At 36.2% G+C, this 18201-nt stretch overlaps 4 protein-coding genes and 1 non-coding gene across 18 annotated transcripts; 2 read left to right on the top strand and 3 right to left on the bottom strand.

Annotated features, from left to right (window-relative positions):
- Nucleotides 1–187: 187 nt before the first annotated feature.
- LOC104766948 (phosphoenolpyruvate carboxylase kinase 1) lies at nucleotides 188–2681 on the bottom strand. The gene is made up of 2 exons (XM_010490923.3): nucleotides 892–2681; nucleotides 188–740 (listed from the first exon to the last, which is right to left on the bottom strand). Exons 1-2 carry the CDS (start codon nucleotides 1688–1690, stop codon nucleotides 688–690), a joined length of 852 nt encoding a protein of 283 aa, XP_010489225.1. The 5' UTR covers nucleotides 1691–2681; the 3' UTR covers nucleotides 188–687.
- On the top strand, nucleotides 1814–5952 carry LOC104766937 (protein CHLOROPLAST J-LIKE DOMAIN 1, chloroplastic). Its single transcript, XM_087508190.1, has 10 exons — nucleotides 1814–3165; nucleotides 3527–3626; nucleotides 3721–3825; nucleotides 3918–3995; nucleotides 4090–4145; nucleotides 4249–4306; nucleotides 4483–4608; nucleotides 4709–4804; nucleotides 5043–5114; nucleotides 5557–5952. Exons 4-10 carry the CDS (start codon nucleotides 3942–3944, stop codon nucleotides 5617–5619), a joined length of 525 nt encoding a protein of 174 aa, XP_087364316.1. The 5' UTR covers nucleotides 1814–3165; nucleotides 3527–3626; nucleotides 3721–3825; nucleotides 3918–3941; the 3' UTR covers nucleotides 5620–5952.
- TRNAR-CCG (transfer RNA arginine (anticodon CCG)) lies at nucleotides 2834–2906 on the bottom strand. Its single transcript has one exon. It is a non-coding gene; the product is annotated as a tRNA-Arg (tRNA).
- A 334-nt stretch (nucleotides 5953–6286) lies between the features above and the next one.
- On the top strand, nucleotides 6287–10066 carry LOC104766918 (low-specificity L-threonine aldolase 1). Of its 5 annotated transcripts, none has more exons than XM_010490898.3 (10): nucleotides 6289–6417; nucleotides 7579–7659; nucleotides 8099–8558; nucleotides 8641–8752; nucleotides 8848–8898; nucleotides 8986–9190; nucleotides 9268–9326; nucleotides 9444–9544; nucleotides 9736–9802; nucleotides 9884–10066. In XM_010490898.3, exons 3-10 carry the CDS (start codon nucleotides 8116–8118, stop codon nucleotides 9920–9922), a joined length of 1077 nt encoding a protein of 358 aa, XP_010489200.1. In that variant the 5' UTR covers nucleotides 6289–6417; nucleotides 7579–7659; nucleotides 8099–8115; the 3' UTR covers nucleotides 9923–10066. The 5 variants fall into 5 exon arrangements, with proteins under 5 accessions (XP_010489206.1, XP_010489200.1, XP_010489194.1 ...); XM_010490892.3 differs by lacking the exon at nucleotides 6289–6417 and adding an exon at nucleotides 7098–7414; XM_019243360.2 differs by lacking the exon at nucleotides 6289–6417 and adding an exon at nucleotides 7334–7436.
- Nucleotides 10067–10175: 109 nt separating this feature from the next.
- On the bottom strand, nucleotides 10176–16965 carry LOC104766840 (putative lysine-specific demethylase JMJ16). Of its 10 annotated transcripts, none has more exons than XM_087508181.1 (13): nucleotides 16774–16965; nucleotides 16030–16081; nucleotides 15518–15836; nucleotides 15358–15429; nucleotides 15168–15245; nucleotides 14543–15070; nucleotides 14228–14455; nucleotides 13606–13767; nucleotides 13071–13439; nucleotides 11636–12905; nucleotides 11443–11546; nucleotides 11088–11285; nucleotides 10176–10837 (listed from the first exon to the last, which is right to left on the bottom strand). In XM_087508181.1, the coding sequence occupies exons 3-13, from the start codon at nucleotides 15818–15820 to the stop codon at nucleotides 10523–10525; spliced, it is 3627 nt and encodes a 1208-aa protein (XP_087364307.1). In that variant the 5' UTR covers nucleotides 15821–15836; nucleotides 16030–16081; nucleotides 16774–16965; the 3' UTR covers nucleotides 10176–10522. The 10 variants fall into 10 exon arrangements, with proteins under 10 accessions (XP_087364307.1, XP_087364313.1, XP_087364305.1 ...); XM_087508187.1 differs by having other exon boundaries at nucleotides 15518–15825; nucleotides 16774–16860; XM_087508179.1 differs by having other exon boundaries at nucleotides 16639–16808.
- Nucleotides 16966–18201: the final 1236 nt, after the last annotated feature.

The raw sequence follows: 18201 nt of genomic DNA, 5'->3' as shown, positions 1-18201 counted from the left end.
TAAACCAAGTTAACGAAATTTGAGACAACTTGTCCAATAATAAAGATCTGAAATATAAAACAAAGCGATATGGTTTCTCTCCAGGAATCTCTCAACGACGATATTTTCATTTTGTTTACAAAATTAATTAATCAGATTAGATAAGATTAAATAAGTAAAAAGATTAGATTAGGGACAAAAGCAAAAATACATAAAAAAGCTTATATTATTTGATTAAAAGTAGAAAAAGAAGAGTACAACTCTGCATTCTCACATCCTTTTACTCACCCACATGGAAAAAAAAACCGTAAAAGGCGGAAAAAGATCGTTATCCTCTACATTACCGTCTACAATCCCTCCTAATTAAGACTTTATCAAAAAGCCTTCGAAATTCACAAAAAGGAAGAAAAAAAAACTCATTGCCAAACTCAAACAGAAGAAGCCACACACACAAGCTTTGGCATCAACTTATTCAGCTCCTTTTTTTTTTTTATGCGTTTTCCAGAGTCTTCTTAGGGTAGGTAGGCGGAATCTACAATGGCCCCAAAAGCCAAAATTTACATATGCCGAAGACAACTCACACAGACACACAAAGACACTTCTCGTACTTGTTAGATAAAAGAAAGATGATAAGCTATCACTCCCATTCTGCTACTCTTATTTATTTATTTTGATTCTCCCCACAGACACACAAGAGAGAATCTTTCATTAGATGAATCTCTCCTCCTCTGCTTCCCCTGCCCTTTGAATCCATGGGTGCCCTGCATTATCCATAATAATGCCACTATTAGTTTTTGATCTACATATATAGGTAACAAATCTAACATAATTAAAAAAAAATAAAAAATAAAAAATAAAAAAATTAAATGCAAATAAAGAGAAACAGATCTGATGGATTTTTTGGAATCTTACTCAGAGCTTGTTCTGCTGAGAATCTTCTAGAAGCGTCTTTACATATCATCTTCCTTAAGAAATCTTTTGCCATCGACGACACTCCCCTGAACACCTTCGTCGGAAAACGCAGGTTTCCTCTCAGAACCGCTTCGAATATCTCTTCCGCCGTCTCTCCGTAAAACGGTGGTGTTCCGGCGAGCATCGTGTACAGAACGACTCCTGCGCTCCACAGATCCACCTTCTCTCCGTACGAGTACCCCATCAGAACCTCCGGCGCCACGTAATACGGCGTTCCGACGACGCCTTCCGTCGTCTCCCCTTCCCCAAGCCAAATCCCCGAGCCGAAATCGCAGATCTTAACCGTATCGTTCCGTAGATCTACCAAAATGTTCTCCGGTTTGATGTCCCTGTGAACGACGCCGTACCGGTGACAATGCGAAAGCGCCTGGAGAATCTGTTTGGCGAAGGAAGCCGTCTGAGACTCGGAGAAGGTTCCGGACGAGACGAGACGGTCGTAGATCGAAACGGAAGGATCAACGAGCTCCATGTAAATAGAGAGAGTCGAGTCAGTGTCGACGAGATCGTGGATTTGAACGATGTTCGGGTGGTACGACAAGAGAGCCATGAGCTTAGGCTCGTTGTCGATGCAGGCACGGTCAAGGTCGTCGGAGAGAGAGGCCTTGTCGATGGTTTTACAGGCGAAGAAATCACCGGTGGCCGGAGCGTAGACGCGAGTGACGGTGCCGAAACGGCCACGGCCGATCTCCTCGCAGATCTGGTATTTGTTGTTGTTTGCGAGTGTTTGGCTGCAAGTCATAATATCACTCTTTGTTTGTATTTGTTAGGTTGTTGTGTGAGTTAAGAAGAGCCACTTTGAGTTGGCTCTACCCTTTTTTTATAGCCCATAATTCTTAAGAATATTCTTTTTGATGCCTACATGTTTTTTTTTTCTTTTATTCTTTTCTTTTCTTTTGGTATTTTTTTCGTTAACTTCCAATTTTTCATTTTATTTTTATTTGACTTAAAAATAGGATTTCAGATATTATTTTGAATCCAAAATCTATCTTTCTTTGGATTTTACTTCGATAAGGTTTCTAAGTTTTTTTTTTTTCTATATATATTTATGTATGCAGTTTTACTTACATCGTAACCACCATTTTACTTATCTACATCCAAGAATTTGTTTTATTTTTTGAAACGGTCATAACATTAGTCTAATATTGTATGTTTCACAGTTAAAATAAAACTCATGTGAACCAAATCAGTTCTTGCATTACGGTCGACATTATGCTCATTATTCAAAGAACATTAGTCTTACACATCAACATCGATCGATATTAATATAAGTATACCAGTGACCTGAAAAATAATATAAGAACTATATAAATGTCACACTACACCATTACCATCATCATATTACATCACTATATAATCTCTAAATTAACAATTTTATTATGCTACTGATGATCCATGTTTTTTTTTTCCTACCTGCTGTTTTGTTTCTATACTGCGTCATCGCTCTTACTAACAATAGAACACATCATGAATCCAGCTATAATTTCAGGCTATTTCATGTATATATTGGTCTTCTTGAAACTACTTGCATTACTTTGTTTCGTACAAAATGCTAAACATGCCTCTCAAAAAGTGAGTGAGTCATGCTATATATACAATATGTACTCTACTAAAAAAAAAAGTGCAATAAAGTGTGGCATGTTCTCGTATTTAATTGGGAGATAGTCCTTGGAAAAATAACATTTTGGAATAGAAAACATTGTCAGGCCCACGAAACAAAATTTTAAAGAAAAAGAAAACGAAAACAATTAGACAATCAGGTTGTGATAAAATAACGCTTGGCCCGATAACGAGGTTGGGCTGAAATTAGGCCGTGAGAAGTTGTAGATTAAAATAAAAAAAAATTAGCAGAAGACAATCTTTAGCACATATGGTCAGGGACAATCGTTCACGATGGGACTCGAACCCACGATCTCCCGCTCCGGAGGCGAGCGCCTTATCCATTAGGCCACGCGAACTTACTAGTCATTCTGGGGTTATAGCTCTTATTTATCTAAAGGATTTGAACTTGACACATTCACTTTTTAATTTGTCTTTTTTTGCCCTACACAACACACAGCTCTCTGCCATGGCTTTCGCACTATCTACTTCTGTGTCCTCTTCCTGCTCCATCATGGCTTGCTCAATATCCAACGCGCTTCGTTACCCTCATCCTCAAATTGCTCATAGGAACTCTCTTCTTACTCTTCGCACTCCCAAATAGCCTTCTTTTCTTAGGTACTTTCTCCTTTCTGCCCTTGATGCTGCTACTTTTTTCCAGTTTTCGTCAGTAGCTTTATCATTGAAGTAACATCGTCTGCTAGTTTATTTTGTTTTACTTAGGATTATTATGAACTTACGAATTTTGTGAATAAAAGCCCTCATCTTGTGTCATTCATTAAGCACCTGTCAATTGAATTCTGCTCCTTCTTTTTTTGCTGGCGGCTTGATTTTTGAATGAGCTTCTTCTTACAGTAGGCTATAAAGTTTATAACTTTCAGTTGGATTTTAGGAAGTGCCATCGATGTGCTCAATTTCAGATCAGTTCCTAAACATTGTCATTGTAAATTTGTTATTAAAGATGTGTGAATTTTTACAGGCTTCCCCAAGGAAAGGTGTTGCAGAGCAGGATTGTGATACGTGCTGCTTCGTCTGCTGCTGGAAGTCCACAGTCCGATGCTGACTTTAACCCATATGAGGTCATTGATCTCTAGTGTCCTGTAAAGGTCTTGTTTTTGTTGGTCACATTGTTTTATTCTGCAGTTCTTAAGACATGATTGCATACCTTCGCAGGTTCTTGGTGTTAACCCTATAGAGGGATTTGACAAGATCAAGCAAACTTATGGAAGGAAACTTAAAGATGCTCAGAGGAGCGGTGATGAAGCCACTGCTGCTCTAGTAGGTTACCTCTCTCTTTCTCCGGAGTCCTGTTAAGTAATGGTTTCTCTTTGTTACTTGTTAACACGTTTCTATTTTACCATTTTTGATAGCTTGAGAAAGCATATGATAAGCTCATGTATGCCCAGTTGATGAATAGGAAAAAGGGTGTGACTTTCGGTTCTTTCAAGGTATGTTATGTTTTGTGCCCTCCTTCTTGCCGTATGCCGTCTTTGACTCTATTTACTATCTTTCTTAGTCCTCTGTGAATTTCTTATAATTCAGGTTTCCAAGGATATTAAGTATGCTGATAAGCAGCCCATGATACCATGGGGTCCTAGGTAAAGATTCTTTATGAGTCTACTCAAATTATTGCTTTTTATCCTTCAAAAGGATGATATATTGCTAATGCTAATCATGATTTGTTGATCCGTGTTGTTCCAGGTTTTCCAAGTCGCCCAAAAATGATATTTTGATCAACCTAGCAATATCAGTTGTGTTTGTAAGTGTTTCATAAGAATCAAGTTTGAGGATCATGTTGCTATTTTAGCATCTGTAGCCTTTATGAATTCAAGACATCCTGCTTCATTTGAAATGACTGGCTTCTTCCAGAAAAAGTGGCTCGTTTCTCACATATGTATGCATACTCTCACTCTCTCTTTTTCTTTCTTTTTGCAGAGTGCATGGATTGCGATAAAACGTAGTGTTGAATACAAACCGCTGCAGTTCATGTCGTTTGCATTTGTTTACAGAATTTTTGAGAAATTAAAATCCTTTGAAGCACCTTCATCTCCTATATATAATGTGAGTTTTAAAGAAACATAGAAGCTTTATTTTAATGTCGGTACACCTGGTGGCTCTTCTAGTCCTGATGAGCATTGATGTTTAATACTACTGACTGCAGGAGGAAGGCGAAGAAAGTGGACGAGGATTGAGAATGGGAAAAAGGCTTCTTCGTTCGCTTTCACTAGTTTTCGGCTCTATACTTGTGGCATCTTTGGTATGTACATCCATCAAGACTCTACTATTTTAAAGAATCTATTTTATGTTGCACTATATCTTGGTAATGTTTGAACTTTACTCCAAGAAAACAGCATCCGTGGTAATAAATACAACCCACAGTCTCAAAGCATTATTGTTTGGATGCTCCTGATTGTTGGATCTAGTTATTAGATATATCAAAATTCTTTTCATTGATTATATACTATGATTAACTCATAATGAATCATGTTTTGCAGGCCTACACCGGAATCTTAAATGTCATCGAGTACATGGGCAACTCCATACCCATTGTTCTTTACAATAACCAGGTTGGTCTTCTTGCATATCCCCCATATCTCTCTGTTCCTGAAACCTTCCCTTAACTAGAAGTCTAGAACCATATAATATGATGATTTTGGTCAAAATTGATTTTGGATATTTTTTGTCAATTGCTCGCTAAGCCTCAACGAACAAACACTAGTTGATTAGGTTGTAGATGATCGTGCCGTTTATTTGGAATATATTTGACTGGTCACATCCATAGGTATTGCGGTATGTGTACACATCTACTGAGATGAAAATTAGATGCGCAAGTGTTAGGTATGAAATGAGAACACCTAAGTTTGATACGTGTTGACACAATTGCTGAACCAAAATTTAACAAATAGAAGGGTCTAATCTCGAAATGAAATAGTTTCATAAGTGATAACTGTCAACCAGGGTTCTGATGTTGTAACAACAGTGCTAACGTTGATATTGATTGGGTTGCAGGAACTTATAGTGACGGCGTCATCGGCTTTCATGCTCTATGTTATAGCGTCGTATTACAGATAATGCGAGAGAGCCCCAGTGGAGAGTTGATATATTTGATGCTTTTGGCGAAGTTATGCTGTATATCCTGTGGCTGTGAGATATTACGAGAGTTTGAGATGAAAAAAATTTTATGGTCTACGGAGATATGGGGTATAACATTTTTTGTGGAAACTTTCAGGTAAGTTTAGCAAGAGAGAATCCGTTAGAATCTTAAGTCATCTCTATGTACTTTTAATGCTGGGGCTCGCAGGTTGAAGGATTTTTTCTAATGTTGCACTAAGTGTTCTATGTTAAGCAAGTGGTTCCAACTTTTTCAAAAGTCTGCTTATTAATAAAACTGTTGTGTTTGAGCAAGGTTTGATATCTTAATATCTTGGTGCTGAGAAAAATCATCAGAATAGATGTCTTGAGGTACGTTCGGATTGGTTGGGTTAGATAAAATTTCACGTCAGATGGCTAGACTGCTTTCGGTCGTCATCAAAGTTTGTTCAACTCTGTACCTGTACGTATGTATGCTTTCAGAATTGGCGTGGCTCCAATAGAAAAATAGGTTGACACGTTGGAAATAAACCAGATAGAGACAGAGACGCCACGCGAATTACGAGTAGAATTGACACGTTGGAGCTGACTCTGTCTCCATCTCTCTCTCTCTATAAATAGAGAAAGAGAGAGTTTGACAAAAAAAAAAAAAAAAATAGAGAAAGAGAGACATGAAGATGTAGTTACAGCTGCTCCACACTATAAAGTTGCACAGTTTTTGAGAAGTATACGATTTGAGTTCCGTCTTCGACTTCATCGCCTTTTTTAAATACCAAAGTGGTACGTTCCCTAATATGCTCTCATGTACCATCTTCCTCTTCTTCTTCCTACTTTTGAATAAACCAACCAACAACTTCATTCAACTCACCTTCTTAGAGTTAATGTTGGTAACGAACCTTACCTGGTACATAGGTTAATTGTGAAAATGATGAATCAACTATAAGCAAAAAAAAAATGAAACGTTGAACAATTGATATACGAACTATATTTGGTTTTATAAGATTATATTCATAATTGTATTGGCCTAAATTTTATATTTGGTAGTATATAAATATAATTTGACTGATTTTATAGTAAGAATATGTTCAAGGATTACATAGATATTTAACCATATACATAGAGTAATACATACAGTATACAATATGAAGTTTTGGTGGATGGTTATGTTTTTATGATATCTCTCATGTGTATTTGTCTTTATAGTGGTGATTTCTAACATTTTGTAGTATGTGTTTAGTATCTCCGTACACTAATTAACGGTGATGTTTTTTTTTATACATGTCCTAGATCAATATACTGATTTGCAATTAAAATTTATGAATATTAAAACTTTTGGCTCGTCGATGAGTCCGAGAATAATAACAAGACAACAATCTCGTGAAATACGTTTGCCTTGGGACACGTATGTATGTGTGTGTTTCCGATATTATAATACTAACTCAGCTTCATCCTTTTCTCGTGAACATTAACATTACTTTCTTTATTACTAATAGTTTAGTTTATTTGTCCTTATCAAACCAAACAAAAGATTTTATCGTTTCTTTCTTTCTAAGTTTCAATGCCAACGGTTCCTAATCTTCTATGGCGTTCATGATAGCCAAATGGTACCTTTGGTGGCCTAAATATGTCTCAAGTCTCAAAACCAACCCCACATAAATTATCCACGCGGCACTGAGTCGCTCACCTTTGTTTGCATCTCTTACTCTCTCTCACAATACATTAAAAAGAAAAGAAGACTCACGTTAAGACAGAATCTTTAGCTGTTGAGACCAAAAAGGTTCTGTTTCTTCAAGATTCTTGTAATTTTTTTTTATTTCTTTCTCTGCCATTTAGAAGGAACATCCAAATCTGAAGAAACTCTTCTTAATTTAGCTTCAGGGTCCGTGTTTTTTCTGTTTAAATTATAAGTATTCTTATAATGTGTTGATTTGATGATGTCAGGTCACAACAAGCTTATTTAAGAAACTTTGAATTGGAATACTATAGTAAGAAACAAGAACATCCTTCTTCATTTATACAGAGGTACTAGCTCCTCTAGTTTTACATAGTTTAGTACTCTATGTGTTATATTCCTTTTTATAAACGTGTTACTCAATATGCATGAGCACCATTTTCATGTCTCAACAGACTCAACACCATATATGTTCTTGTATTTCTATATTTATCTTACAATTAAAATGTTTTTATTATACTTCACACTAGGGAAGTGAATCTAAATTATAGTTTAATTAAATGATTCCTCCTAATATTCTCCTTATTCTATTGTCTAATATTAAAAACAGAGTACTCTGTTTTCTTAAATTCTAAGATCTAATATGTAGTAATCATAATATTCAGTTCTCAGATTTATAAAGTAACATTGCTTCCCTTTTCTTAACAGTTTCTTTTTAATATTCAACTCCGGTATTATAGGTGTTTGGCTTTCTCACAAATGAATAAAATAAAAAACAATGTATTATAGGTAAATTTGGTGTGAAAATGGTGATGAGAAGTGTAGATCTACGATCAGATACCGTGACTAGACCGACCGATGCGATGAGAGAAGCAATGTGTGGCGCTGAGGTGGATGATGACGTCCTAGGCTACGACCCAACGGCTAGACGTCTTGAAGATGAGATGGCCAAGATGATGGGGAAAGAGGCGGGTCTCTTTGTGCCATCCGGGACTATGGGGAATCTGATCAGCGTGATGGTTCACTGCGATGTGAGAGGCAGCGAGGTGATTCTTGGAGACAACTGTCACATCCATGTTTACGAGAATGGAGGGATTTCGACCATCGGTGGTGTGCATCCCAAGACGATCAAGAATGAAGAAGACGGGACCATGGACTTGGCCGCCATAGAAGCAGCCATCAGAGATCCTAAAGGAAGCACGTTTTATCCATCAACTAGGTTGATTTGCTTGGAGAACACTCATGCCAAGTAAGTACTCTCGCCATTAGGGCCAATGTTCGAATGCTTTAATATAGACTAATTGGTCTCTTATGAGTAATATTTGATGCAGCTGTGGTGGGAGATGTTTGAGTGTGGAATACACTGAGAGAGTTGGAGAGATTGCGAAGAGACATGGTGTAAAGCTCCATATTGATGGAGCCCGTCTTTTCAATGCTTCTATCGTATGGAGCATCAATCATCTGATTCTTTTCCATTTGTAATTCCATTATAAGACTCATAAATAATTAATAAATACTCTGAAATCTTCTTGTTGTAGGCACTTGGAGTTCCAGTCCATAAGCTTGTGAAGGCTGCTGACTCTGTTTCGGTGCCATTTCCTCTCTTTTTCTTCTTTGAAATGTGAAAAGTTTAGCTGAAAGATGAGTGAGACTCACCCACACACACTCTGTATCAGGTGTGCCTCTCTAAAGGCCTTGGAGCTCCAATAGGATCTGTAATTGTTGGTTCGCAAAGCTTCATAGAGAAGGCGAAAACAGTAAGGAAAGCATTAGGTGGAGGAATGAGACAAATTGGCGTTCTTTGCGCAGCCGCTTTGGTTGCACTTCAAGAGAACCTCCCAAAGTTACAACATGACCACAAGAAGGCCAAGTTGTTAGCTGGTACGTACGCAACACTCATTTTACCCTAATAATCAATTGAATAAAAAAAAAAACCTCATTACATTTTATATTTGCAGAAGGGTTGAATCAGATGAAAGGGATTAAAGTAAATGTTACAGCCGTGGAGACCAACATGGTGCGTATTATCACAACCATGATGCAGGATTTAAATTAAGATAGTGTGATTAGTTACTATCTATTTTTATTAAGAAAAGTGATATTTGTTTAATTTAAGTGTATGCCTCTTATTCAGATTTTCATGGATATGGAGGATGGTTCAAGACTTACAGCTGAGAAACTGCGCAAGACTCTAGAGGAGAATGGCATTCTCGTCATCCCGGAAAAGTCATCCCGGTATGTGAAGCATTTGCGTTTACATACAAACCACTTTTCTAAATTGCGAGGGAAATCAAAATAAACCTTTGATTAACATGCTAAGAATTGTCATTTCATATGGGACAAAAACATTAAGCTATATATATAACATGTAATTGTAAACCTGAACATGTATAGGCTTACAATTTAACTATTTATTGTGGTTTCAGGATCAGAATGGTTATACACCACCAGATAACAACAAGTGATGTGCATTACACATTGTCTTGCTTACAAGTAAGAATTATTCATATTTCTATCCATATTCGCAGTTAAGTTTAACAACAATTTAAATGAAATTGATGTTTTCTTTGACAGCAAGCAGTGGAGACGATACAAGAACCAAGCCGAAACTAAGTTGGCGAAACCGAATTATGCTTCTCCTTTTTCTTTTGGGTATCGTACGTCAAGAAGTATCGTTCATAAGTGTTATTTATTGCAAGTATGCTTTATTATGACTATTATTAAGGATCTCAATAAAATTGTTACAATGATTCCTCACTTTTGGGTTATCCAGAAGTTTACTTTTTTTTTTTTTTTGGGTGGTACCAATGTTAGGTATTTTAGCTCTCACCACTTTTCTCATCATCACTCAAAAAGTCTCAAACGCTTTGGTGAAATGTCATCATTGTCCTTTAAATTCATGTCCTTTGGACTTCAAAACAGAGAAACAATGTCATACTAGTAAACTGATGTGGAAACCAAGCCACACATGAGTGCGACTAGTATCCAAAACTAATGGTTTTAAGAACCCTATATAAACTTCTATCTTTCTCTCTCTCTTTTCTTTTTGTTATGAGACAGAAGAAGAAACTGGGTTTTTTTAGTTATATGTTTATATCCTTCCTCTGTAAGGGTGCCAAAAAGAATGAGCAGGGAAGGGAGCCTCATCCTGCAAAACAGTAACTGGATTCAACTCCGTATGTACACACTAAAATCAATCCCCTTCTAATTATATCAACGACGGTTCTGGAGCTCTTCCTTCACAAGTTCGGTCGCCAAATCCGAGTTAGACTCACTTAAAACCTCTTGAAGTGAGCTTAGTTCCTCCATGTTAGCTTTCTTGAACAGAACTTTGAGAATAGAGTTTGTTCCGGTAGGTAATAACCGGTGTTGGGGGGCATTCTGAAGATTGCCTACACCCAATGATCTGACACTTGAGTTGGCTTCTCTGGGAAGAGGATTTGCAGGGAACTGAACTTGTGGTCGCGAATAAGGCCTGGAATCCCAATAGTCTGTGCATACTCGATTCACGTCTAATGCTTCGATAGCCTGTTAAATCACATTAGAGTATCTATATGTCACCAAGATTTACAAATGAAGCTTTACATTTTCAAAATCAACAATGCTATTATTCGATTCTTTCTAGCTAACAGAGAAGAAGAGGATATCTAAAAAGTTGGGTTTACCTAGGATTGTTGTTGAAATAGTTTTCTTTGTACATATAATTACAAAACCGTCCATATAAGTTTCAATGCAATTATATAAATCCGAGCCGAATTCAAAACTTGTAAAGAATTACCTGTACAATTGCGGGTGATGAATATCCAAACATTTCAAAACCGTCGGGACTCCCAGCGGGTTGCAAAGGAGGAAGATCTGATTTTCCGGCTTTGTGTTGCTTACTTATCTCCTGGTTCACTCTATCTTTTACCATCTCCCAGCATCTTGTAGGCGACAAGTGAACAAACACCTCACTGGGATTACTCTCCAAGTAAACCTGAGAAGAAGAACATACCACACAATTACCAACATAATCAAGGCAATACAACCCTTTTTCTCCGGAAATATTCATGTAGTTATGTAATAAACTGAAACACTACTCTGACATATATTACGGTTAGTCAAATAAGATCAGCATCTATCTACCAACTGACCATGAACAATGGACTGTCGCGTCCAGCATCCAGAATTTCTGAAATGTAGAAGCACATATTTCTTGGATCCAAAATGTTTAGGTACCTAACCCGGCTACGAAATCCTGCACCAAATAAGAAAAGACATTAAACACTTGCAAAATGTATAACTGTTTTTGTTCTCAAGTTGCAAAAATACTTGACCACAGGTCACCTTTAGGGAAAATTGCTCGGCGGCTGCACCATGATTTTCCAGAATACACACATCCATAACTTAAAGGCTCTACATTGCAATTGATTCTCCTCACGACCTTTGCAATACGGGGACCCTTTTGGCGAATGAACCCATCTGGACTATTGTTTTGCGAACAAGATGGTGTACCTGAATTACTTCTTGCCCCATCAACCACATCCAATATCACCGAACCTCCAGACTTTTTGGGTTTACAACTAGTAGCTTTTTCACCACCGTGGTTATTAGTGTTTATTCTGTTACATATATCCTGAGCAAGCCCACCAGCCTCGGCATTAACTTCCATGTGCGATGCAGAACTCGGTACATCCCCCCTCGTCGCTCTTTGGACATTAGTAGGCAATGATATAGCGTTTCGGGTATGAGGCAAAGAATCTCCTAGCCTTCGGCAAACTGGAGCAGCAATTTTAGCAGAAGCTTCTAATGCTAAAACGTGGGTTGGTCTCTCTCGTACGTCCAGTTTGTTGCCAGAAGAAACTGCATCTCTTCTCACCGAACCTCGTTTCCTAGGTTTGTCATGCTCATCATCACTGAGGAGTATCACATCATTGGGTAGAATCTGTGAATTCGTTTTACCACTAACGGACTTTGCAGTTGTCACAGAAAGTATACCTCCTTCAGATGGTTGGCAAGCTGAAACTTTTGGATCAGAAGAATCATATACAGTTTCTTCTTTGACAGGCTTTATACAGTGGCTTGACGTTAACTGCCCCTCCTTGTCTTTCAGAAGTAAATTAACATCTGATAATTTACTCGTCTTCTCTAACCCTTTGCTTAGATCTTCTCTTAATGTTACTTTCAACTGCGAACCTTTCGCTGAAATTGCAGCTGCTTGTGGACTCAGGTCCTTGTGCACTTTCTCTTCCTCATCTATCTCTATCTTGGTTCCTGAAATTTGTGTAGTTAATGCCAATCCTAGATCTTGACGCGCCCATCTATATACAGAACTCAGTTTCCCTTCCACTGCCTCAACAAGTACATTCAGTTCATCGATATCATAGCGAAATAGAAAATATTTAGTAACCCATGAACATGAACACAACTGCTTCACATGACTCAAACATGAATACTTCTCTGGGGAACAACGGCAACCAGCAGCAGACAGGTGCAAGTCAAAGAAACATATACAGCACTCTCTCTCGTTGGTAGCATCAAAATTACTGTGCATCTTCAATGCAAGTGAAGTGTTGCACAGGAATTCTCTTTTGGTACGTTCCATGTCAATGCGTGCCTACATAAAACATGACAAAGTCAATTAATCACCACATTGATACCTCTTAAATAAAGATACCGGTTTACAAAGATACCTCTTAAATAAACAACGACTTCAGGATTTTCCAATCGTTCACACTAAATAGCAACTAATTTCTAGAATCAAGACAAAGGATATTTCTACCTTGAGCGTTTTTGCCAAAATTCCATCCTTTCCACTGAATGCTTTCCACCTTAAGTTATCTACAGTATTTTTCTTTAGTAAGTTCAGCTCCCAGTCAGCTTTCACTACTTCTCTTGCTGCCCCAAGCAATAATTTATCATGCGAGATGGACGTTTTTCTACCCTGTTGACAGTATAATTCTATGGCAATCTGCCCATGAGGCAACCAGTCAACTGGTGCTACATTAACCGCTTCAGCACAGTTGAAACCAGAATTAAACCCGGCATGATATGCCCGGGGAAAAGTCAAGACAAACTCTCCAGCATGCTGGACACAACGGTGCACAGGTACTCCTGCGGTTTTCAGTTTTGATGGGGAGAGTTGTGTAACCTACACGAAAGAGCATCATAGGATTTATGTTACGTAAACGATACCGAAAGAATGATGTGTAACAAATGTATTTAAATCAGGAGCAAGTCGTTAGAGGATGAAAAATGGATCTATAGAACTCCTACAGGGTTATTAACTACAGAAATGGAAAATATCTAATGCTTACCAGCTTATGAAGCAAGTCAGGCTGTTCTTCGAAAAGGTCCGGCAAATGCTTTCTCATTGCATCCTCGAGTTTAACAGCATCCTTCCCCCCAACACCATACCACAATTTTGGTGCACCCCAGTGCATATAATTCAACGAATACAAGTGGTGATCTTCAACATGCTGTATCAGGGAAACAAAAACAAAACGCAGTAACAAAAGGAATGTCAGCAAAATAAGATGTAGAATAATGAAAAATACATCCACTGGTTTAAGAAAAGTTTATATTATGATAACACTAAAGCATTTGGGAAGAGTTCCATATGCGGAATGTTTTGAAACAAACAATAGATATGAAACGATAATCAATTTCGTTCAGGTTTTTCAGATGATGAAATAAATATCCTCAACCTTACTTTATTCGGAAACTGAATTAAGTATATCAGCTTTGCGAATAATGGATAACTGATCATTGAAATTATGTAGCAGAGAAATTCGATCACATTTATAATAAGTGCATTCTGTTGTAGTTATAAGTTCTAGTATGAGCCTACGTTTGATTTCAGTAAAAGGAAATATCATAACTCAGCATATGATGTAACATGCAAAATAAAATTATGCAATTCACAGCGATCAATCTTACCCAACAGAAAGAAGAAAAGCACATCCCAATATACAACCACGGCACAAGGACACCGGAAATATCACTGCCCTCGTACTTAAGGAGGGATCCCGGAAGCCTTGGAAAGTTATTTAAGTTCCAGCCTGATCTTGCATATATTTCCTCTGAAGAAGAAGCATTGTGACTTGATGATGTCTTGGGAAATCCACTACCAAATACCCCAGTTTCAAGGTCAGCACCATATAGAACCTATATTGAAATATCATTGCGTCAGTTAGGAGATACAAAACATAAACCCAAAAATAAAAAAAGATATCAACTGGAACAAAATTTCACCTCTATCTCTTCAGTTGCTTTATCTACTATCCGCCAATATTCACCTTCAACATCCTCAACTGCTGGCTCCCAGCAGTCTATGGAATTACCAACTATACAGTCATTGTCTGTAGAAGTTTCACTCTTTTTAAAATACTGAGCCTTGAAATCATCAGCATATTTTTGGAAGTCTTTTAGTGTGAACCCTGGACCAGGCTCAAACCCAAACGTCTCAAGTTCACTCATTCCAGTGCTTGCAGAACAGGAATCGCTCATGCCATTAGTGACAGAATCCGTTCCCGTTTTTATGCACTTTCTTTTCTTCTTTCTCATTTGATTAGAAAGCTTTGAAATCTTCTTCATTGAACTCCGGTTCTGAAGTTTATCAACTCTTTGGACACGTGTCGCAAATTTAGAACCCTCCCAGACTTGCTTTTCTTTCAGTGGGCAGGGGGGTTTCCAGGAAGGAGGAGGAACAATGCGACAGATTCCATACTTTTCAGCTTGCGGTCTTATTTTAGCTATATAACTTAAAGTGTCTTCAAACTCCTAAAAACAGGTTTGCAGCTTACGTCAGATATATGGATCTATTTACATAGAAATTCAGTTCAAAAGGTTTGGAAGTACAGAAGAGTATGAACAAGACCTCTTCGCTCGGGTAGAATACAGGAGCGTCTTCAAGGTCAGGCCTACGAGCTTCATCTGGATGCCATTTCGCAGTTACCTGCCAGACTTGTGAATATGACGTTAGAGGGAAAGACATGGCAAGAAAAGATAAGACATCCAATCCTAAAGGGAAAGACATTTATTATAGTTGAGCATTAACTGAGATTAACCTTTTGGCAGTCTTTACATTCTTCACAACCCCTAACCACACCCTTTGGTAAAGAAGGCTCGACGACAGAATTCTGCAACAAGAAAGATGCATGAGAAAGGCAAGTTGATCAAGATGGAAACACAAGTTGTTATAAAGTAAATGCAAAACAAAGAACTAACTTGATCAAGATGTTGTTGTGATGCGGCATTGTCATTGTTAGCAACATCATCATCATCATCAATATTAATCCAAGGTCTAATACGGCGAAGAGAAGGAGCAGCTTTGGATTCATCGGACTCAATTTCCATCTTGGGTTGTTCGGTAACAGGAACAGTTTCAATGGGAGGAGGCATGGCTTTATCAGAAGAACCAGGGGGTAGCCTTTTTAAGGTGAAAGTGGCATATGATTCAAACCCAGGAGGAACAGATGGCAAATCATCACTTTCATCTTTAACACAGATTCTCATAAGCTCTGTCCCCATTACTTCTGTGCCAACACTACAATTTTCATGTCTCAAGAATATCACAACCAAAAACTAAAAAAATAATAAACAATGGCGTGCAGATTTTAAGGGCAAAGTAAGAGAGATTACATATATATAAAGGTTCATTCATCATCGCTAATTATCTCAACAATCAGAAGAAGAAGAAGACCCAATAACAAAAAAAAAAAGAAAGGGAAAATGCTTACATAGTCTTTGATTTAGGGTTTCTCAAAACAGCTGGAGCTCCATCAACAACTACTGCACCCAGCAGATTCAACAAATCAGACAAAAAAATTAACAAGGATTTTAAAAGATCTGAAGAAACCCTAAAATCTAAAATCGTTGAAATCAATCTTAGGTAAATACTGAATAATCAATCCAGTTTTCAACAGATCTAACCCTAGATTCAGATTATTATCTTATCGCATGTCCTTTTCCATGTTTGCATAAAAATTAAGAAAATTCAAAAGCTAACCCACACACTCACACAAACCATAAATAAATAAAATAAAATAAAAAGGGTCCAAAAATAATGAAACCAAACCTTTTTCCAATATTTCCCAGAAAACAAAATAAAAAAAATCAAAGGATGATGAAAGGAAGAAGAAGAAAAGGGCAAAATTGGAATTAAATCTACAGGTCCATCCACATACATGTTGTTTGAGTTTCTTTCTTATGATATTAAAAAATCTCTGATGAAAAAAAAAGAACAAAATCAAACAAACAAGATGCAAAAAACAGCTATGAGCTATCTACACTTGATTTGATTCACTGGGTTCACAAAGATTTAAGATTAAACTCTTTATCATCATCACCTTGTTTTTTCTACAAACAATTTTAAAGATCATGAGATGATGAAACATGTGGGTGGCTTTTGGTGCTCTGGGCTTTTGATAAATATAAATAAATATATATATATATATATATTTCTGGAATTTTTTTTTTCTTGCCTTGCGCTGCTGCTGCCCTCTATTTGATGTGTGATGATGTCTTCTTCGCTTGGTTATAAGTTATAACGCTTCTAAAAGCAAGCACATGCAATTTCCTATGCAACTACTCTTTACTACTATTTTGTTGTTTTTCTCTCTTATCTCTCAAGGGAACCCACCCATATAAAGCAATTAAACTATTTCATTTTGCGTAATTCTGTCATATATATTGTTTTTTTTAAGACTTTTGATTTGGGTCTTTTTGACACCCAAAAAAAAACAAAACATTTTTTACTACTAACATTACAGCTAATCTATACAAATTACAGTAGAATCTCTATAAATTAATACTCGATAAATTAATAATCTCTATAAATTAATAAATTTATCCGGTCCCAAGTTGGGACTAGTGTAATTTTTGATATTATTCGATAATATAATAAAATAATATTTTTTTTGAAAATTCTTTGTAAATATATGGTCCCATCAATAATAGAAATTAATAATTATATAGAATTATCTAAACATATGTATATATCAACACATTAATTTTTTCTTATAGTTCATTCTTGATATTTTTACTGTATAAAAATCTTTGAGTGCTATTGTCAAAACATGATAATTGTTATTTTCATTGTAATTGATTTTATAAAAATATTAGTTATAAACATTAAATCTTATTTTTAATATTTTTTTACCAAATTAGAAAAGTTTATCTAATTATTAATTTATCGAGAAATTAAAATCTTTATAAATTAATAGATTTTCATTGCTCCAACATTATTAATTTATAGATGTTTTACTATATATAAAGAAATTTTACTAATTTAGATAAGTAAGTATATATTACTTGATTAGGATTTGTATTTAGAGGGCGGATACTTTGAATACAATCATGTCATATTGTTTTCCCAAAAGAGTTATTGTAATATACATAGAACCCAAAAAAATTAGGTTATCGAAAAATTATTAATATTTTTGGACCAACATATTATAAATTTGAATATGATAATGCAATCTTCTAGATCAAGAGTGCTGAATTACAATAATACGAGTTTACTTATGTAAGACCATCTCTAATAGTCTTCTATTTTCACCTCTATAATAGGTATTGCTATTTTTTTTCTCTATATATAGAGGAACTCTATTTTTTCCTCTATAAATAAAGGTGAACTATTTTATTTGCAAAGTAATCCTCTTAATCTTTAACTTCTTTTATTTATGATCAAAATAAATAAAATAAAATTTTTTAAGAACTAATAATATAAATTTAATAAAATAAGTATTTTTAAAAACTAATAAGATAAATTTAAGCATAAATATGTATTCTAAATAATTTTTTTTTTCTTCTTTAGCTCTTTCAAAGCATAATTTTTACTTTGAATCTTCAACTGTTGTTGTCTTTGTTCACTTGCCATCTTCATTAATTGATCATTTGTGGGAAAAATA

Source organism: Camelina sativa, chromosome 3, assembly GCF_030686135.1.
Source record: "Camelina sativa cultivar CO46 ecotype springtype chromosome 3, ASM3068613v1".
NCBI lineage: Eukaryota > Viridiplantae > Streptophyta > Magnoliopsida > Brassicales > Brassicaceae > Camelina > Camelina sativa.
The sequence above is the reverse complement of the archived record's forward strand: the minus strand, read 5'-3'. Positions and strand labels throughout refer to the sequence as shown.